The 22,158-nt window shown below is 41.3% G+C and overlaps 1 protein-coding gene across 3 annotated transcripts in view; it reads right to left on the reverse strand.

Annotated features, from left to right (window-relative positions):
- The window catches only part of birc7 (baculoviral IAP repeat containing 7), a 60,487-nt gene extending 50,598 nt beyond the window's left edge, over positions 1-9,889 (reverse strand). For all 3 annotated transcript variants that reach the window (XM_039735575.1, XM_039735574.1, XM_039735573.1), the window contains exon 1: positions 8,233-9,889. In XM_039735575.1, coding sequence (XP_039591509.1) covers positions 8,233-8,815 — 583 coding nt within the window. In that variant the 5' untranslated portion in view covers positions 8,816-9,889. The remainder of the gene's footprint in view (positions 1-8,232) is intronic.
- Positions 9,890-22,158: the final 12,269 nt, after the last annotated feature.

The following is a 22,158-nucleotide window of genomic DNA, read 5'->3' on the forward strand; positions in this document are numbered from 1 at the left end:
CTCACCTATGGTCATGAGCTGTGGGTAGTGACCAAAAGAACAAGATCGCGAATACAAGCGGCTGAAACGAGTTTCCTCCGCAGGGTGTCTGAGCTTTCCCTTAAAGATAGGGTGAGAAGCTCAGTCATCCAGGAGGGGCTCAGAGTAGAGCCACTGCTCCTCCGCATCGAGAGGAGTCAGATGAGGTGGCTCGGCATCTGATCAGGATGCCTCCTGGACGCCTCCCTGGTGAGGTGTTCTGGGCACGTCTAACCGGGAGGAGGCCCCGGGGAAGACCCAGGACACGCTGGAGGGGCTATGTCTCCTGGCTGGCCTGGGAACTCCTCAGGATTCCCTCGGAAGAGCTAGAAAAAGTGGCCGGGAAAAGGGAAGTCTGGGTATCTCTGCTCAAGCTGCTGTCCCCGCGACCCGACCTCGGATAAGTGGAAGAGGATGGATGAATGGATGAGGATTTGATAAATCCTAATCAAAATATAGGGTCAGCAAGTTTTACTGCAAAAGCAATTCAGTGTGGCTTTAAAGAAAAATGTTATACCAGAAACTAGTGCAATTAGTTATTCTGAGCAGAACAAAACCCTGCAGAGTGGCCCAATGGCACTGATTAGCACTGTTGCCCCATAGCTCCATGGTCTGAGTTTAAACTGTGGTCCAGACTGGATATGTGCAGAGTCTAAATGTTTTCCATGTCTGCATGGACTTTTCTCTTTACAAATCACAATAATGTCTACATTACGTTAACTGATACTCCAGCTCTAAATTGGCCTATTGTGAGTGACAATGTGTGGGTGCATAACTGCCCTCCTGTCCAGGGCTAGCTCTTGTTTTGAGCCTGATGCTGCCAGAATAACTCTGGCTTCTCGTCAGCCTGAATTAGAACAATAAATGGATGAATTGTGTTTTGTCATGGACTCGCACACACCACAAGCCATCTCAATTTGCAGATTTGCACTGTGGTAAGTTCGGGAGATCAGCCGCAATCCTGCAATGTGTAGATTACAATAGCTCTCAGTGGCAGTTTTTTATCAGACTGTGAATGGTACAGACATTGTTATTACCTCAAGGTCAGTTCTCTGAGATTCTAAGGTAAGTATAAAATAATTACTAAAAAAAAAACTTTAAAGTCCTTCAGTTCAAGTTGATGAGACCTGATATTAGAAGCCAAAAGGTCATTTACCTGAATAGTTTAAAATATCTATAACAGACAAACCTTCCCAGGACAGATCAACACAGTCCATCTCACACCCTAATGACTTCACTTAATTTTTACAAGCATTTAAAAAATATAGATAATATCTCTCTCTCTCTCTCTCTATATATATATATATATATATATATATATATATATATATATATATAATATATAATACAATGCCTACAATGCCTGGGCGTAATTTTGCCAGGCATCCACAGGAGGTCGGCAATGTCTGATGAAAAGAGGTAACAAGAAGCACAAAGAGAGACAGTTGTAAGAGCAAGAATGTCCAATGAACAAAAGCAACAAGAAAAAAAAAAAAGAAAGAGGAGTGTAAGGGTTGGCATATCTGGTCAACAGAGGCTCCTATGCACAACACGATCAAAAGACAAAGACTTGACTATTGTACCATTAAGCCCATTTTCATAAATGACCGTTTCTCTATGCTAGTGATATGCACATTCTCTGAAAACATCAATCTGTAGTTTCTGTGTATGCCATTCAAATCAATACATGGAAAACTAAATACACTAAAGATAAGGGGCTTCTGGTGTTACATTAATCAGTAAATTGTAAGTCAGAAAATCATTTTTATGCCTAGGCAATAGGCTTTCAACATAAGATTAAGCCAGACATTTAAAAATTGGCTACACTGTACATTAGATATAAAGGAGCCCATCAATTGATATTTCCATAAAACCAATACCTTATTAGATTACTAATATGCGTCTTACAGGATAGAATATAAAATTCTAATAACCAACAAGGTTTTAAATGGCTTGCAGCGGACTACATCAGTAACCTTCTCTATCACTGTGCTCCTCTTCGCTAACTAAGGTCCCCTGATTCTGGTAATCTTTTTGTGCCTCACACTAACCTGCACTCTAACGGTGACAGGGCCTTTAGCTGTATAACTCCCAGACTTAGGAATGACCTCCCTAAATTATTTAGATCAGCCAACTCCACTCATTCTTTTAAATAAACAACTTAAATCTCGGCTGTTCAGGAAGGCTTTTACCTTAGCCTAACATTCTGCCCCTTCTTTCTATTTAACTCTCTGTCCAGGTGCTCAAGATAATATGTGTTTTTTTTTGGGTGCTATATAACAAAATTATTTTATTTGTTCAGGCTTTTCTTCTAGCATTAAATTTAGTATTTACTCTGGTTTATTGTCTTTTATTCTACTTAATGCTTTGTATATTCTGTATTTATCTGTTTTTGTGTTCTATGCATAATATATTTGTATCCAATGTTACATATATACTGCTGTTCTTTCTGAGACACTGTGAAGTGTCTTGATCACGGGAAAAGTGCTATATAAATAAAATGTATTATTATTTTTAATAATATTTACGCAATGTAGATGAAATATCATGACCTGCATTAACCTCTCATGTTAAACAACAGGAAATTGAAAAACAAAAACTGCCGGTTTTTCCCATATTTCCCAAATACCACAAACTGCGTCAGGGTTAACTCTAGTTTTACACTTACAGTGCATCTTGATGTTAATTACTCAACAGTCATTTGAGTATCACTTTGCTTAGACAAATTAAATAGCCTTCCATTTCCTTTAATGTTGATGATTTCAAAAAGAGCTTGAATAAAGGGGCAAAATATTAAAACTAGTCAACCAATGAAATAATCAAGGAAAGTGCACAGGTTTCCACTTTTTAGATAAGCACCAAATTGGCTACATTTGCAGGTGACACTGTAGAAAGACTGGTGTAAATGCCATGAAAAGACAGGCATCCTGCCCGCGTCCAGAGAATGATTTCTTGCCCAGCCAGGATGCTATAATGGCAGTACAGAGAGAGTGGAGACTTAACCCGGCCAGAACATCTTACAATCTTCATTCTAGCTGGGACAGAACAATAAAGGATGGACTAAGCAAACGTTGATGCCTGGAGCAGTTCACTCCAGCAAAGAGCAGGTGGCAGTGTTCCTCTGGGCTGAACCCACTTAGGACACCCATTGGGTGGCATTGAAGTCCACAAGCACAGCCCTGTTAGGGTCCTTACGTGCTGCCGGAGAGCACTGTCAGGGGAGGACTGCCCTGGTTTCACATGACCCGGAAGTGCTTCAGACGATCTATGCCATGACACCAGAAGCAGTCCTGGGTCCGGTTTAAAAGAAGCCTGCAATGTCACCTGAGGAGTCACAGTCAGTAGGCAACACTTACTTGGAGAAAGGTAGGAGAGAAGAAATGACTTAATTGTTGTATTCTTGTGTTGATTATGGCTGGTGATTGATTGGAAATGTGTTGGTAACAAATACAAATCCTTTATTTTGAATCCAGAGCTGTGTTGGGTGACATTGAGTCTGTAGGTTGGTGCTCAATGGTGCCCCCTTGTGGTTACACTGGGAAATTTTGAATGGATATGCTGCAAATGACATGCAATTTAAGTAAATATCTATATACTGTTCTTTGCTTGGCAAGTAAAAATATTAAATATATTTTGACAATGTGAGGTAGGGCATCTGAAGCAAAAAGCTGTATAATGCTCACGTGAGACCATACTGGCAATACCAGTGTCCTCCGTCTAAATATTTTAATAAGAACATAACAACACAAAAGAGAATCCTGAGAGAAGCTAAAGGACACAGTTTTGGACATTCACAACAAAAATGTTCTGAAGATAGATCTCTGCTCATATGACCTCTTCTCACTGGTGAAAAAAAAAGATGTAAACCCTCGACAAAGTACTTGCAAAGAAGTATGAACAGACACTGCTGCTTCACAGATTCAGGGTCCGAGTTAGATTCCTGTCTGCTTCCTCTTTATGTGGGTTTGCACGTCTTTCCTGTGGGCTTACTACAGGTAGTTTGGTTCATCCTACATCATAAAACTCCACATTTTATTTTATGCAATTACTCTGAATCTGCCTAGTAGGAGTGTATGTGGGTTTGCAAGTGAGAGTACTTTAAGAAGGCCTTGTATCTCGTCCAGAGTTTATTCTGTTTTGACAGCATAGGTTCTTGCTCAGCGGAACCGCAGAAGCAGGATCAGAAATTAGCCCATTGGACAGATTTAAGCAACAAATAAGCAAAAAGTATTCACAAAAAAATGGGTATATCTTTGGCAATAACACGCTGTTACTCATATTTACATATTACAAGCAGGACATTTATATTTATCCTTGGTCTTTAAGTTAGTTTAGTGCTGTTATTTTTGCTTTTCTTTCAGTTTGTATATTTTTAATTGAATTTCCTCTTTTCTCACAATCTTTTTTAAATTGCATTTGTTGTTTTACTGACTGTGGGCGTAGCGCTGCTGCCTCGCACTTTGGAGACCCGGGTTCGCTTCTCGAATCCTCCCTGCGTGGAGTTTGCATGTTCTCCCCGTGTCTGTGTGGGTTTCCTCCCACAGTCCAAAGACAGGCAGGTTAGGTGCATTGGCGATTCTAAATTGTCCCTAGTGTGTGCTTGTGTGTGCCCTGTGGTGGCTGGGATTGGCTCCAGCAGACCCCCATGACCCCATAGTTAGGATATAGTGGGTTGGATAATGGATGGATGGCTGGTTTTACTGACCTTTAAGTGTTTTTTTTTTGTACTTTTCTACACTTTCATCCTCTTTAAACAGGTATTGTGAATACTAAAGAATTCATTTTTACCATTTTAAAATACATTTGAAGCTCATTTAAGCACAGTAAAGATATTTATCATTTTATTACAACAACAGAAACGTTTTTTATGGTCCCCACCATTTTGGGACTCGCCATGTCAATGGTTGTTAAGGTTTCTATTACATGAACCAACCGAGAGAACACAGCGTGTGACGTCATCAATGCAACAGGTTTAAAAGTCGGTGCCATGTACTTTATGGTCATCCAAGTTTGGAGAGTTTCTACAGACTTAGCAAACACATCTTGTACTTCTTCTAATCCTGATCCTTTGCTACAAATGTCTGACTACAAGTTTAATTATAAATACATTAGGATTAAGTTTTTTTAGTGGACTTAGCATGTCTTTTGACTTCATCCCATCTCACAGTCATTAGGTTAAGGGTGGTTTGTCTCTCGTGGTTTGAATATTAGTTGTTAGTTCTGGAATATACAGTATTCAAAAGAGGCACGAAATCTCAACACATGAGAGTTCAGCTTTGTATTCTGTTCTACATAAATCTCATATACTACAGGATTGAAACTAATCCTTGTAAATAACAGATCTTAACTCATTTTAATGGGTTGTTAATATTTTTTATCCTGCCATGTCAGTTCATTCCTGTATCTTAGATTTTTTTTTTCCTTTCCAAGGATATCATTCATTTGGAGTTGTAGCCTGAAGCAGATGAATAGTTCTCAGTCCTTCACTTATTTCTCTTTAGTTTCTTACTAAATATTTTATTAAACCAGATAGTTTGTGATGAAAACACACGGGATAATGAAAACAAGTTAGAAACTACTGGTTTTTTTTTTTGCTATTTGCATCTTAGTGATAATAAGGAGCAACTAAAAACAGTGAATGCAGCTGTTTAAGGTTAAAATAATCAATTAAATGTGGGGAACCACAAATAAAATGAAACATAAAATATTACTTGAGCAGTAAGTGCTTTAAGTGCAATAATTCACTTCTCATTAAAGAAACTGTGTTGGAACAAACCTGTAGCCACAAACACTACAGTCCCCCAGGACTGACTTTGCAGACCCCTGCTCTACAACATGCTCTTTTTGAAAGACCCTTCATTCTCGATGATAGATAGATATGAAAGGCACTATATAATAGATAGAGATAGAGATAGATAGATAGATAGATAGATATGAAAGGAACTATATAATAGATGGATAGATAGATAGATATGAAAGGCACTATATAATAGCTAGATAGATAGATAGATAGATAGATAGATAGATAGATAGATAGATAGATAGATAGATAGATAGATAGATAGATAGATAGATAGATAGATATGAAAGGCACTATATAATAGATAGATAGATACTGTATTTGTACTCAAGTGGAAATTAAACGTTTACTGAAACCTGAAAAAAATAAATATGATAAAAACATACAAAAAACACACATAAAAACTTCTGGCTTGGATATGAAAGCGCTGCTACTGTCAGTACAGGCTTGCAGGTGGCAGTAAGATGAGGTCCGACCTGCTCAGATTGTGCCACAGGTTTATATTTAAGGGTATTAATATTTGGAGAGAGAAGGGTCCATGAATGAATAGGCCTAAAACACACTTGATTCCTTGTCTGAAGTCACCAACGTTAAGAATAATTCATCAAAAAGACATTAGAAGAATGAATCACGTCTGTTGTGGACTCAGCCAGGACGATGTAACTTTCTTTCCCGGGCAGTGATATGGACGAATTCAGTTCAAATTCAGGACAAATTTAGTTTTAATTGTAATGTGCTCCCTCTTTCATCACTGCGCACTCAAAAAAACCTCTAGTCCTCGTCCTGCTTTTTCCACTCAGTCCGTTGAAACCCATCCAGCATTAAAATTTCTTCTAAAATAAGTTTTTATTTATTTATTTATTTTTAAGTTCTGAGCAAATTTTTTATAGAAGCTCCATATTTCTCATTATTTTTTTTTCTTGCTTAATTATTTACCAGTTTTATTTAAAATTAGTATTGATCTAGCTTATTTATTTTGAAGCTTCTGTAAAAAGCTAAATTTCCCCCGGGACAGATAAAATTCTGTCTAAGAGGTGTAATCTGGCCCTCCGCAGTACCCAAACATCACAGTACCTGAGCTTGCCATAACTCGCTACAAGCTACAAGGTATAACAGTTCAAACAACTTATATGAAAGCAATAAAACATTTCTCTTTATATGAAGTCAGCCCAGGGCTGAATCCTTTTCACCTTACTTTAGTCCTCGCTCCAGATCTTCACCTCTTCCATCTACAGAAGAGCTTTTAACTTTTATCCCTGCCGTATTAGATTGTATGCCATAGGGTTACCAGCTCATTGGCACACTTGGGGCTACTCAATGCCAGTAAACAATGGCAAGTTTTTACTAGACAGATTAAAACTGTGGTAAAGTAATCAAGGTGAGATTTACACAATTAAGCCACAGCACACCAGGACTGAATTACATTACTGGAAGCGCCGTCAATCTGTGTTGCAGACAACATCAAACGTATTAAATTGTAGAAGGACGACTGCCAGTTCTTGACAGTGACACGGGTGGGAGTGCGTAGGTTGGGTTAGTTTGTATGCTATGTCAGTTTATTGATATATCCTGCCAATTTGTCTTTACTTAATAAAAAGTTGATCACTGAAAAAAATGTGGCAAAAGAATTACCTGTACTTGCCCTTATCCTTCTCCACCCGGAGTTGTCTTTAATATTTCAATATAAATTACTCTACATGAGCATTTTTTAAAGAAAACAGATTGAGGTAGCATTTATCTAAATCTGCAAAATCAATTTTCTAGGTCATACAAAGCCAAAGGCTATTCCAATGGCACTTGGCAACAAGGCAGGAATCAGCTCTGGACAAAGCTCATTTATTCCAGGCCGTCAAGCTAACGTTTATGAGGAAAGACCAACAAAGACTCTTGTAGAATGTGCAAACTCCACACAGATGGTGCCCAAGTGTAGAAACCGAGTCCAGGCCACTGGAGCCATGAGGCAGAAGCGTTTATCTTGGTGTAAGTAAGCCTCCCACAATTAAAGTACCAGACATCTATTATCTTTATAACCTTCTTAATCCAGTTAGAGCCTAACTCAGCATCCCTGGGGGGCAATATAGGAATCACAGGGTACACAATCAGGTGCACCCACACTCACTCATATGGGGGCTACTGAAAGTTGCCATTTAACCTCAAACATGTGTCTTTTGGAACTGAGAGAACCACCACAGAATAGGCAGAATATTCAAAACTGAGGTAGCAGTTTTAACCCACTGCACCCCATGTCACTCACTATGAAACGATACAGTATGTGAAGTAAATTCTGTTATTTACATCTAAAATGATGTGTTTTGAACAGCACTTCTAAAAGTTACATACTACTCATGTGAATGTAAATATTTCACTGCACATACTGTAGCTGTAAGTTAATATTTAAAAAAAAAAAGTCATACCAGTGTAGAAGAAGCCGGCCCTGGCAAGAAGCTGTGGGTGCACAGACGCACTAGGAGGCCAGTTGTGGTAACTGGACAGTCGAGAGCCCTCTTCCTCCATCTCCGGATACGCCGCCTGGCCTCCCAGCACCTGCTCCTCCACTGCTAGTCTCTGAATTTGGCTGAGGATCTGGCCGTCAACGGCATCGGACGGAGTCAGCGTAACCGCCTCCGGGATGTTGCCCACCTCTACACCCATTATGAAATTACAGGTGGGGAAGTGCTTTCTGTGTTCGGTCATGGGGTCGTCATCTCGTTCCCATCGCCTTAGGATACCCCCACAGCAGAAGCACTGCACTTTATCCTCCGATCCCAAGAAAAAAAAGCCAGCCTCGGCCAACTTTCTACTTGTTACGGGAATGTTACTGGGCCAACTACGGAAGGTCGTCAGGCGGTCACGCTCGCTCCGCATCGCTGGGTTAGCCAAGGATAACCCACCATTTTGCTGCATATTGTGGATATGTGCTGTGCTGCCGGACATAACAGCGTTGGTCCATTGCAAACTACTCCTGTCTTCTCCCACCCGCACATGCTGGCCTTCCATTTCACCTGAGCGGTGCGATTCCAGAAAACACTCGAGAACGTGCGTGCGCACACGCACTCACGCATCCAAATAGTAGAGAGAAAGTAACAATTGGAAACCTGGGAGAGAACGAGTGGTCTACACAGTGTGTTCAAACTGCACCCTTTCATCATCCTTTCACATCACATCGGGCTTCGGGAGCAGCAGCAGCGGCAGTCCGGAGCATGGATAGGAAACTGGCGAGCTACACTCGGAGATTTCATCATCCCGGCAGAGGAGTTGTTCGATCTCTTCCGTAACGATCCAGTCTCCGCAAACTTCAGTAGCCGAGAGTGCTTTAAGATACGGATGGATGGAAAGCGCCGCTCCCATAACTCTCTTTCACTTTTCCTTTTGCGAAATCGGGGGCTTTGTGTTTGTTATTTCAATGTCAAGCTAACTGGAATTTACCTAATTGCCTGTCATTTATGTGACATAATTCTTTTACTAAATGGGGAGGGATTTGAACTTTAAAACTCCCTAGGTGTTTTACTGTAACATACATTGTGAAAGCATCAGAGGCAGTTCGCAGCTTATTGCGTAACAGTTTCTTAACGACCGTCATCTTAGTTTTTCTTGACTACAATACCGTTTCTTTATATTCTTTAATACTGCACCTGCCAGCGCTCACCCAATGGATTCCAACTCTTTTTATTCTCATTTAAATGGGCTGCTAGCTTTAAGCCGCCCGAAAATAGACAAGAACGCGCGACTTTGCAGCGTTGCCGTTTTTATTGGCGCTGCTGCTATTGATAATGTAATGTCGGCTCAGTCTTTTGGTGACTCGTCCCTGGTTGATTTAATGTTACATGTCCTGCGCCGTTGCAATACTTTGCTGAATCGGTGCCGCCATTCGAACTGATTCCGCCCCAAAAATGTTGAAATCATCCCGTCTTATTTCGAACTTCCTCATGCGATCTTGGGTTTGCGTGGGTGGTGGACTGCAGGGGCAGGAAGCAACCCATGCTGGGGCGTTTGGAGGAACCATTGCACACCCACGATAAAAGAGGCAAACCTGCGCTAGGAGTTGAAGGGGCAGATCCACTAACCACTGCACCACCATGCCGCATATTTTGAAAAAGGGTACAAATAGCATTTTTTATATTTTTAAAAGAGCTAAAACTAGCATACTGCAAGGCATTTCTCATCACTGCTAAAACGCAGCCTGAGTGTTGATGGTTTTGAATCCCTTATCTTATGACAAACAAGCACATCATGGAAATACCTGAATGCAAATGGCTGATTAGATTACGAAAGCAGCAGAAATGCAGTATCCTTGAAGACAGAGAATCTCTTCACAGTTTATCATTATTGATTTTGCCATACATGTAACAGTCTACAAAATACTGAAATCATGTAACTGGACTAAAATATGAGTCCTTTTGGTCATAATGTTTCTTAATGTCCAATAAGAAAATAAGACAGCTAATATTGCATATCAATGTCAAATGTGTTTGGCATGCACAGGTTATGCAAGTTATGATTTTTTAGAGATCCAGAGTTGATGTGGATAGAACACCAAACACCACTGCCACAAAAAAATTGTAATTAATTAGTCCCCATTTTCCTTCATTTCGTTTTAACATTTTGAAATTTAACTCCTTCCCTTTTTATTTTGGTTAACTCTTTCCTTCGCCTCTAAAAACTTGCAGTCATTTGTAGGAATTTGTAGATCTATTCAACCCCGGCTGGCATTCATACACTCCACAATGAGGCATACGCATTGGCGGACCCCTGTTTCTTTTTCAGGGCATCACCCACTTGGGATATATCTTTAACGGCTCAGGCTTCTGACGTTTTAGTATTTGAGAGGGAGGTTCTCTGTTCTTTCTTCTTCTTCTTTCATTTTCTGTATTCGGCTGAGTTTAGTTTTTGGGACTTGTGAGGTTTCATTCTTCTCCCTTCACCATCATACTATTTCTCTTGTTCCCTTTTCCTTTAATAAAAGTCTAGACTCTATGCAAAGCCTCCTTCACACATACAGTGGGTACGGAAAGTATTCAGACCCCCTTCAATTTTTCACTCTTTTTTATTTTGCAGCCATTTGCTAAAATCATTTAAAATAATTTTTTCCCTCATTAATGTACACACAGCACCCCATATTGACAGACAAAAAAAAAGAATTTTTTGAAATTGTTGCAGATTTATTAAAAAAGAAAAACTGAAATATCACATGGTCCTAAGTATTCAGACCCTTTGCTCAGTATTTAGTAGAAGCACCCTTTTGAGCTAATACAGCCATGAGTCTTCTTGGGAAAGATGCAACAAGTTTTTCACACCTGGATTTAGGGATCCTCTGCCATTCCTCCTTGCAGATCCTCTCCAGTTCTATCAGGTTGGATGGTAAACGTTGGTGGACAACCATTTTTAGGTCTCTCCAGAGATATTCAATTGGGTTTAAGTCAGGGCTCTGGCTGGGCCATTCAAGAACAGTCACAGAGTTGTTGTGAAGCCACTCCTTCGTTATTTTAGCTGTGTGCTTAGGGTCATTGTCTTGTTGGAAGGTAAACCATCGGTCCAGTCTGATGTTCTTAGCACTCTGGAGAAAGTTTTTGTCCAGGATATCCCTGTACTTGGCCACATTCATGTTTCCCTTGATTGCAACCAGTCTTCTTGTCCCTGTAGCTGAAAAACACCCCCACAGCATGATGCTGCCACCGCCGTGCTTCACTGTGGGAACTGTATTGGACAAGTGATGAGCAGTGCCTGGTTGTCTCCACACATACTGCTTAGAATTAAGGCCAAAAAGTTCTATCTTGGTCTCATCAGACCAGAGAATCTTATTTCTCACCATCTCAGAGTCCTTCAGGTGTCTTTTAGCAAACTCTTCTTTTCTAATAAATCTGCAACAATTTCAAAATTTTTTTTTTGTCAATATGGGGTGCTGTGTGTACATTAATGAGGGAAAAAATTAATTTAAATGATTTTAGAAAATGGCTGCAATATAACAAAGAGTGAAAAATTGAAGGGGTCTGAATACTTTCCGTACCCACTGTATGTCAATCTCACATTTACAGCAAGATCCCCTTCTAAAACCTTGGTTTAAGATCATTTCCTCATCAAAAAATCTTAGCAACCAGCACACTCAGATCCAAATTGTCCTTCAATTATAGATTAACACCCAATCTGCTATGAGAATCTCCTCTTGTCCCTTCTGTCAGCTTTTCCCTTCCAACATTGCTGGTCCATTTCTTCACATGTTCTTCAGCTGTCTTTCTGTCTCTTCCTAATAACCCTCTTGTTACTAATTCTCTTTGATTATTTTGCTAGTAATAGTTGTTTTTCTTCCCACATTTTATTCCTGTAACCTCTCATTTCTCTCTTTTTCTGTTTGTTTTGCCAATCTCCAACAGAGATGTTTTTGCTCTTGGAGCAATTGTAGCTGAACTGGCCTTAGCCTCCCAATGGAGAATATCCATTTTCTCTCGTTAGACGAGTGGGAGTCATCCATTAACAAATTAACACTCCTTAAGATAGCTGAAATAAAAAGTAATGGAGCTTCTGAAAAACAGGTTGTCTGTCATTGATCACCTGCATAAATGGATCATGTCATGATAAGGATTGGCAAAATGCTTGTTTTTGCTTATTCAGTTTAACTATTAAACCCTTAAACCCTAGAATATTTTTTTAATGGCCACAAAATCAAACACAATTGCTGGAATTAGAATTTTTACTTTGTGGGATACCAATCTCCAAAATTATATTCCTGCTATTGTAAGGAATGTTTTAAAAATTTCAGCTCTTTGGTCAAGGTTGAAGTCTCGCGTTACTTTAGCATAGCACTCTGTATATTGAGATACTGGACTGGCTATTTGTGGCATATAAATGTCAATCAGTCATTAATTGTCATAGTTGACCGTATCCAGGACCTTTTTCTGGGAAAGACGAGCTCAACTGAGACAGAAATGAAGGTGTTTTAGCAGTTTGGCCCTAATGCAAGTATACTGCAGGAAATGACCATTGGACCACTTCAAATCCAAAAAGGTAGGAGTCTAGAGAATATTATTAAAAAGTAATTAAGATTTCCAGATGCCTTAAAGCCCAGAATGCTGTCTTTCTCAGAAGGGTAGCGCATCATGATGTTAACACCCCAGAAACATGTCTGCATAGTCCAAAGAGACCACTCAACCTGTACAGGGCAAAGGGGAGGTGAAGGGGCCAACTGTTCAAGTCAGATGAATTCAGTAAAGTACAGGGTGGTCCAGATCTAATTATGCAGATCCACATTGTCTGGATGACTTTGATTTATGCGGGGATGATTCCAGTTTGGTTCTTCATGTTGTCAGGTCGCACACTACTCGATAGTCTGGGATTTTTCGAGTGATTTTCTATGTAATAAACTTAATAAGTTATAGCATAATGAAAATTGCATAATTAGATCTGGACCACCCTATATAAAGCAGGCTATGGAAGATGAAAGGTGATTTGGTAATGGCCATTAACATGCTTATACTATCCCTGTGGGGCTGTTCAGGCCCTGTTTGATGGAGGATGTCACACTTGTTAATGTGAGATAAACATTCAGGTCTTTAATTTCCCTGCTAAACAATTGTTTTATTAGAAGAGTACCCACTCTGATAACTGGGACAAGAGGATTCAAAGTCTGTTTGATGGTAAGGTCTTGGTGTGCGGAGTGCCCTTAAGGTTACATAATCCAAATTATAATTATAGTAAGCAATCATAATATTATTATTATTATTATAGGCAATTATAATTAGAGCCTATTCCTAAATCTTTGCAATTTTCCTCTCCTCTCAACATTCTTCTTTGTTGCTTGGCTGAACTGCTACTCAAATAAAGTGTGTCTTCCTGGCCTGTGGTGAAAATGATATAACTGGTGACAACTGCAGTATGACATCAGCAGATAATTCAAGTACAATTGTGTACCATAGCATGTTGTACACAAAAGAGTTAAGCTATCGTTGCATTTAGGTCAGACAAACTTTAACTTTAGCTATTGTAGATGGGTCCTTTATTTTCTTTTGAAACTCTGTTAACTGCAGTTTTGTTTTACTCTCCTCAGTTGCCAACAGGCTATATCTTAGATAAGCTTCATTTCTGTTTGCTTGCATTTCACTTCTGGGAAAGCTGGAGCTGAGTGTAGGAAATGACATTGGCTGTAATTCAACAATTCATTCAAATTGTTTCAAAAATTCCCTAGAACTGTATGAATTTCCAGCATTATCTGTCTGGTGGAGGAGCCATAGGTTTTGTGGAAGATTAGCTCCAGCAGTATTAGTTCTTAGATCTTCTCCTTGCTAATAATTAAAGATTAACTACTGAACTGCCTGATTTGAATTTATATAGTTACAATATCAACAGAATGACAATAAAAGTTCACAGAGTCTCAGCCTCGGTGGAATCCAGATATATTTGGTGGCAAGTTTTACATTTCAAGTCTGAGAAAAAAGTTCATAGATCTACCAAAAGTCATCAAAGTAATTATTTGTATTCAGAATTTAGAGTTAAAAAGAAGTCAGACAGAAAGTTAGTAGAAAGACAGCCCAGAACAAGTTATTTTACAGGCCAAGAGAAAAGTAAAGTCAAGAATTAACAAACTTTGGTTTCATAAACTGTGGTATTCCTGAACATTGTAAAGGTCTGGCTCAAAAGTGGGTGGCAATTTTGTATTATCGTAACTATGCCAGTCATACTGAATTTGATTAAGTGAAGCTAGAGTCCAGACACAGACTTTTAATGACATCCAAAATTAGCAAAAACAGAAACGGCAAGCACATGGAAGATGGTGCCAAGGCATGATCCACAACCGCATTGAACAGTTGGTTCCCTTTAATCTACAAGAAGCAAATACATTGTTCATCCCCTTAGCTTATCAAAAGTGTAAGCCCTACAAGGAGTACAGAAGCCTAAGTTTTGATGCTTGTCCATATGATGTAATGATGACATTAACTGTTCAGTAAAAGATGGTGAGCAGTTCTCTAATCATCCTAATGGTCCTCTTTGCCCTCACTTGTGAATAACGTACATAAATTCCATTTTTCTAGGACAATATGTAAATGCAAACCTATATAAATCCATAAACTAGGACTTCAGATTACTAAGTTCAGGCAGTTAAACAAGGTCATGCTGTAGATCATCATATATAAATGTCTACATGTGGAAGTGTGTGTGTCCATCTGGTCCGGAAGTGAGAGGTGCAGTCAGAGTAAGGGCTCCACCTCTGAGGAAATAGAAAACTCGCTTAGCCGCTAATAACACTAGCAGGTCCAGTACGTCAGCAAAACGAAACCTCAGAAGAAAGACAAAGTCGCTTAGCTAATAAACATCGGCAAAATGGTATCCCTTTTACTTTTCCTCCCACAACTAATGGGGGAGTCGCTCTCTATGTCACTACAAAGTGGTGCAACATGTAAACCTTAAAATCTCCACTTGCTGCAGGGAAATCGAACTGTTGGTCGTAAGTCTGCATCCCTATTACTTGCCAAGAAAGTTTGGACACGTGATTGTTGTTATTGTTTACATCCCCCCTCGATCGAACGCGGAGATAGCGAGTGACATCATCCATTCCGCAGTTGCTAAGTTACAAACGCAGCACCCTGAGGCTCTTGTGCTAATCGCTGGAGACTTTAACCATGTAACGTTGGATAAAACATTACCTGCCATCTCCCAGTATGTGGACTGTAACACCGAGGAAATAGGACTATCACCTACTGTATGCAAACGTTAAAGGCATACAGCGCCACCCCTGCTGCTGCGCTTGGGAAAGCAGATCATAACCTGGTTCTGCTTCAGCCTCAATACAAACCAAGAGTGAGGGCACTACCTACAACCACATGCTCATTCAGGAAGTGGTCCCCTGAGGCAGAGCAGGCTCTGAGAGACTGCTTTGGAACTACAGACTGGGATATATTGCTGGGATCACATAGTGAGAACATTGAAGAGGCTGTTGAATGCACAACTGATTACATCAACTTCTGTATGGACATTGTAGTTCCAGTAAGAACAGTACGCTGCTATGCTAACAACAAGCCATGGATTACAAGTGACATCAAAGGGCCTTTTGAACCAGAAGAAAAGGGCTTTTAAAGGTGGTGATCAGCATGAGCTCAAGCGTGCAGAAGGAACTCCAGTCCAGCTCAGGGCGAAAGAGCAGTACAGGAGAAAGCTGGAGCAGAAGTTGCAGAATAACAGCATGAAGGAAGTGTGGGATGGGATGAAGATTATCACTGGCTGCAGCTGAGCGGGTGCCACCATCGAGAGAGAAGTGGAGAGAGCAAACCAAATGAACAACTTCTTTAACAGGTTTGATCACTAACCCACTCTCACCTCGGAGTACTGCATCCTCCAACCATCCTTCTGCTGATACCAGCATAGGTGAGACATCCCCACCCACAATTACAGCAGCCCAGGTGAGCAGAGAGCTGAGGAGACTTTGTGCCAGCAAAGCAGCGGGTCCAGATGGTGTATCGCCATGACTGCTGAAGGCCTGTGCGTGGAACTGGGGAGTCCTCTACAGCGCATCTTCAACCTGAGCCTGGAACAGGGAGAGTCCCAGGCTTTGGAAAACATCTTGTATCACCCCAGTCCCAAAGGTATCACGTCCTAGTGAGCTGAATGACTTCCGCCTGTTGCTCTGACGTCACATGTGATGAAGACCATGGAGCGGCTGCTGCTTCACCACCTGAGGCCACAGGTCCGCCACGCCCTGACCCTCTGCAGTTGCATACCAGGAGAAGGTGGGAGCGGAGGATGCCATCATCTATATGCTACACGATCCCTCTCCCACCTGGACAGAGGCAGTGGTGCTGTAAGAATTATGTTTTGGACTTCTCTAGCCTTCAACACCATCCAACCTCTGCTCCTTAGGGACAAGCTGACTGAGATGGGAGTAGATTCACACCTGGTGGCATGGATTGTGGACTATCTTACAGACAGACCTCAGTATGTGTGTCTTGGGAACTGCAGGTCTGACATTGTGGTCAGCAACACAGGGGCGCCGCAGGGGACTGTACTTTCTCCGGTCCTGTTCAGCCTATATACATCAGACTTCCAATATGACTCGAGTCCTGCCACGTGCAAAAGTTGCTGATGACACTGCTATTGTGGGCTGCATCAGGAGTGGGCAGGAGGAGGAGTACAGGAAGCTAATCAAAGACTTTGTTAAATGGTGTGACTCAAACCACTTACACCTGAACACCAGCAAGACCAAGGAGCTGGTGGTGGATTTTAGGAGGCCCAGGCCCCTCATGGACCCTGATCATCAGAGGTGACTGTGTGCAGAGGGTGCAGACCTTTAAATATCTGGGAGTGCAGCTGGATGATAAATTGGACTGGACTGCCAATACTGATGCTCTGTAAGAAAGGTCAGAGCAGACTATACTTTCTTAGAAGGTTGGCCCTTCAACATCTGCAATAAGATGCTTCAGATGTTCTACCAGACGGTTGTGGTGAGTGCCCTCTTCTACACGGTGATGTGCTGGAGAGGCAGCATAAAGAAGAAGGACGCCTCACACCTGGACAAACGTGTTAAGAAGGCAGGCTCTATTGTAGGATAAAGTTGGACAGTTTAACATCTGTGGCAGAGCGATGGGCTAAGCAAACTCCTGTCAATCATGAAGAATCCACTGCATCCACTGAACAGTGTCATCTCCAGGCAGAGGAGTAGCTTCAGTGACAGACTTTTGTCACTGTCCTGCTCCACTGACAGACTGAGGAGATCGTTCCTCCCCCACACTATGCACTCTTCAATTCCACCGGGGGAGTAAATGCTAACATTATTCAAAGTTATTGTCTGCTTTTACATGCATTTTATTACTATTTAATTTAATATTGTTTTTTGTATCAGTATACTGCTGCTGGATTATGTGAATTTCCCTTGGGATTAATAAAGTATCTATCTATCTATCTATCTATCTATCTATCTATCTATCTATCTATCTGTCTATCTAATGCACAAGCGATGCAAGCATGTTGGAAAAATGAATCCTCCTAGAAGAGAGATGCCCAGAGTAGTTCCTTTCAATTACCTGACATCTCTACATTTCATTTTTTTTTCTGATGATTACAATAGTTTCTAGAACCCCGGGCTTTTTACAGCACAGGCTTACTCAGCTAGTAGATGAATAATAAGATAATCGAGATATCATTGTACAGTCAGCAACAGGACAGTCTTCACACTTTAGCTGTAGCTTGATATACTGTTCATGGCAATCATAAGCAGGCATTGATTTTGACACCCACCTTGAGGAAACCTGATATAGTTATACTTTAACTCCTCAAATAGAAGGAGCAAATGGCTGACAGTAGTAGCCTTGGTACCCAATATTCCTGCATGACAACACACCGATGTGTATTACAAAATTACAATGCAAAGAATGATAGACTAATAGAAACCTTTGATTGTACAGTGGAAAAGCGGTAGCCACTGGGCTCTATCAGTTAGCTAGAGTTTGTTATTTATAGGTCATACTTGATCAGAGAACAGTGCATCCTTCCGAAATTCATGGTTGCAGTCAGTTTTTGGGGTTTATCTTGTCAGCCATAGGTTTGTAATATGAAAGGGATTACTATTTAGTAGATTGTTGCCAAAAGAGTTTAAGGCTGCTAGAGATCCCATTTATATATAGGAGATTCAATCTGGTGGCATCAGATTGACCAAAGCATAATGTCCCAGAGGTGTTCTATTGGATTTAGATCAGGCGAGAGTGGAAGCCAGTCAATGGTATCAATTCCTTCATCCTTCAGGAACTGCCTGCATACTCTCACCACATGAGGCCGGGCATTGTTGTGCACCAGGTGGAACCCAGGACCCACTGCACCAGCATAGGGTCTGACAATGGGATCAAGGATTTCATCCTGATAACTAATGGCAGTCATGGTGCCATTGTCTAGCCTGGAGAGGTCTGTGCGTACCTCCATGTATATGCCTCCCCAGACCATCACTAACCCACCATCTAACAACTCATGCTGAACAATGCTACTGGCAACATGATGTTCTCCATAGCTTCTCCAGAGCCTTTCCCTTTTGTCACGTGCTCAGGGTGATCCTGCTCTAATCTGTGAAAAGCACAGGGCACCAGTGGTGGACCTGCCAATTCTGGTACTCAATTGCAAATGCCAGTTGACCTCCACGGTGCTGGGCAGTGAGCAAAGGGCCCATTAGAGGACGTTGGGCCCTCAGGCCACTCTCATAAAGTCTGTTCTTGATTGTTTGGTCAGAGACATTCACACCAGGGGCCTGCTGGAGGTCATTTTGTAGGGCTCTGGCAGTGCTCATCCTGTTCATCCTTGCCCAAAGGAGCAGATACCGGTCCTGCTGATGGGTTAAGGACCTTCTACAGCCCTGTCTAGCTCTCCTAGAGTAACTGCCTGTCTCCTGGAATCTCCTCCATGCCCTTGAGACTGTGCTGGGAGACACAGCAAACCTTCTGGCAATGGCACGTATTGATGTGCTATCCTGGAGAAGTTGGACTACCTGTGCCAGCACTGTAAGGTCCAGGTATCGCCTCATGCTACCAGTAGTGACACTGACCATAGCCAAATGTAATACTAGTGAAAAAACAGTCAGAAAAGATGAGGAGGGAAAAATGTCAATGGACTCAATCTGTTAAACCATTGCTGTTTTGGGGGTCGTCTCATTGTTGCCCCCTAGTGCACCTGTTGTTAATTTCATTAACACCAAAGCAGCTGAAACTGATTAACAACCCCTTCTGCTACTTAACTGACCAGATCAATAACCCAGATGTTTCATTGACCTGATGCTGTACTCTAATTAAAAAGTGTTTCTTTAATTTTTTTGAGCAGTTTACATTGCTTGGCTGGTATAATGTGAACTTCTTTTAGTGTCTCCCGCTAGGGGTGGCCACAGCCACTCATCTCTTTCTAAATCTTCTTGTCCTCTGAATGTTGCTCTGTCACATCCACCACCCACATGTCTTCTCTCACCACAGCCATAAACTTTCTCATAGGACTTCCTCTTTTCTTCTTGCCTGGCAGCTCCATCTCTAGCATCCTTCTCTCAATATACCCAGCACCTCTCCTCTGCACACATCCAAACCAATGCAATCTCACCTCTGTCTTTTTCTCCAAACCGTCCAACCTGAGCTGACCCTCTAATACACACATTTCTGACCATACTTGTCACACCCAATGCAAATCTTAGCATCTTTAACTCTGCCACCTCCAGCTCTGTCTCCTGCTTTCTGGTCAGTGCCACCGTCTCCAGCCCATATAACATAGCTGGTCTCACTACCGTCTTGTAGACCTTCCCTTTCACTCTTGCTGATATCCATCTGTAATTAATCTCTCCTGACACTCTTCTCCAACCACTCCACCCTGCCTGCACTCTCTTTTTCACCTCTCTTCCACATTCCCTGTTACTCTGTACTGTTGACTCCAAGTAATTAAACTCATCCACCTTCACCAACTGTACTTCCTGCATCCTCACCATTCCACTGACCTCCCTCTCATTTACACACATGTATTCTGTCTTGTTCCTAATTACTTTCATTTCTCTCCTCTTTAGAGAATATATTCACCTCTCCAGGGTCTCCTCAACCTGCTCCCTACTCCTGCTACAGATCACAGTGTCATCTGCAAACATCATAGTCCACGGGGACTCCTGTTTAATCTCATCTGTCAACCTGTCCATCACCATTGCAAGTAAGAAAGTGCTCAGAGTCGATCCCTGATGTAATCCCACCTCGATGTTGAATACATCCGTCACTCCTACAGCAGTCCTCACCACTGTCACACTTCCCTTGTACATATCCTGTACAACTCTTACATACTTCTCTGCCACCCCTGAATTCCTCATACAATACCACAACTCCTCTTGAGGAACCCAGTCATATCCTTTTTCCAGGTCCACCAAGATGCAATGTAACTCCTTCTGGCCTTCTCTATACTTCTCCATCAACACCCTCAGAGCAAACATCACATCTGTGATCCACTTTCCTGGCATGAAACCATACTGTTGCTCATTAATCATCACCTTCCTTCTTAACCTAGCTTCCACTACTCTTTCCCATAATTTCATGCTGTGGCTCATCAATTTTATCCCTCTGTAGTTACTACAGCTCTGCACATCCCCTTTATTCTTACATACCAATACACTTCTCCACTCCACAGGCATCCTCTCACTTTCCATGATTGCATTAAACAATCAGGTTAAAAACTCCACTGCCATCTCTCCTAAACACCTCCATGTTTCCACAGGAATGTCATCTGAACCAATGGCCTTTCCATTTATCATCCTCTTCTTAGCTGTCCTTACTTCCTCCTTAATAATCCATTGGTTTCCTGGTTCACTATCTCCACATCATCCAACCTTCTCTCTCTCTCATTCCCTTCATTCATCAGCACCTTAAAGTACTCTTTCCATCTGCTCAACACACCCTTCTCACTTGTGAGTACGTTTCCATCTTTATCCTTTATCACCCTAACCTGCTGCACATCTTTCCCAGCTTGGTCCTTCTGTCTAGCCAATCGGTACAGGTCCTTTTGTTCCTCCTTAGTGTCCAACCTCTCATACAACTCATTATACGTGATCAAGTAGCCAGCAGCTAGTGTTATTGCAGACAGCGAAAGAACCATGACATAGAATGACATAGCATTCAAATTGGCACCGCAATGATGTCACCACCAAGGCATAAAAAGAAACTATGTCAAAAACTAAATAAAATAAAAAATAAGTTGCTAAAACCATTTTTTTAAATTAATGGCTAATAATTACATACATTCTCTGTTGCTTGTGTTCTGTCATGAGTTTGGGGCATTTTGCCCTCCTGAACTTATCTACACACGTTTGGATAATTTGATTTTCTTTTGTTATAAAATTAATCCCTGCGGTGGGCTGGCACCCTGCCCGTGGTTTGATTCCTGCCTTGTGCCCCGTGTTGGCTGGGATTGGCACCAGCAGACCCCCGTGACCCTGTATAGGGTGGTCCAGATCTAATTATGCAATTTTCATTATGCTATAACTTTATTTTAAACTTTATACGTTTATTACATAGAAAATCATCCAAAAAATCCCGGACCATCGAGAAGTGTGCGAACTGACGACATGAAGAATCGTCTTCTCGCCGAACTGAAATCATCCCCGCATAAGTCAAAGTCATCCAGACGATCTGGATCTGCATAATTAGATCTGGACCACCCTGTAGTTACGATATAGCGGGTTGGGTAATGGATGGATGGATGAATAGATAAAATGAATCCTAACAAAGATAACATTAGACATTTAAAATACCTAAAATTAAAGGGGGCTGGGTGGTCTCATGATCTGTTTTTTTTCTCCAACCGTTTGGAGTTTTTTGCTTTTTCTGTCCTCCCTGGCCATCGAATCTTACTTTTATCTTTGTTAA

Source organism: Polypterus senegalus, chromosome 14, assembly GCF_016835505.1.
Source record: "Polypterus senegalus isolate Bchr_013 chromosome 14, ASM1683550v1, whole genome shotgun sequence".
In the NCBI taxonomy this organism is placed as follows: Eukaryota; Metazoa; Chordata; class Cladistia; order Polypteriformes; family Polypteridae; genus Polypterus; species Polypterus senegalus.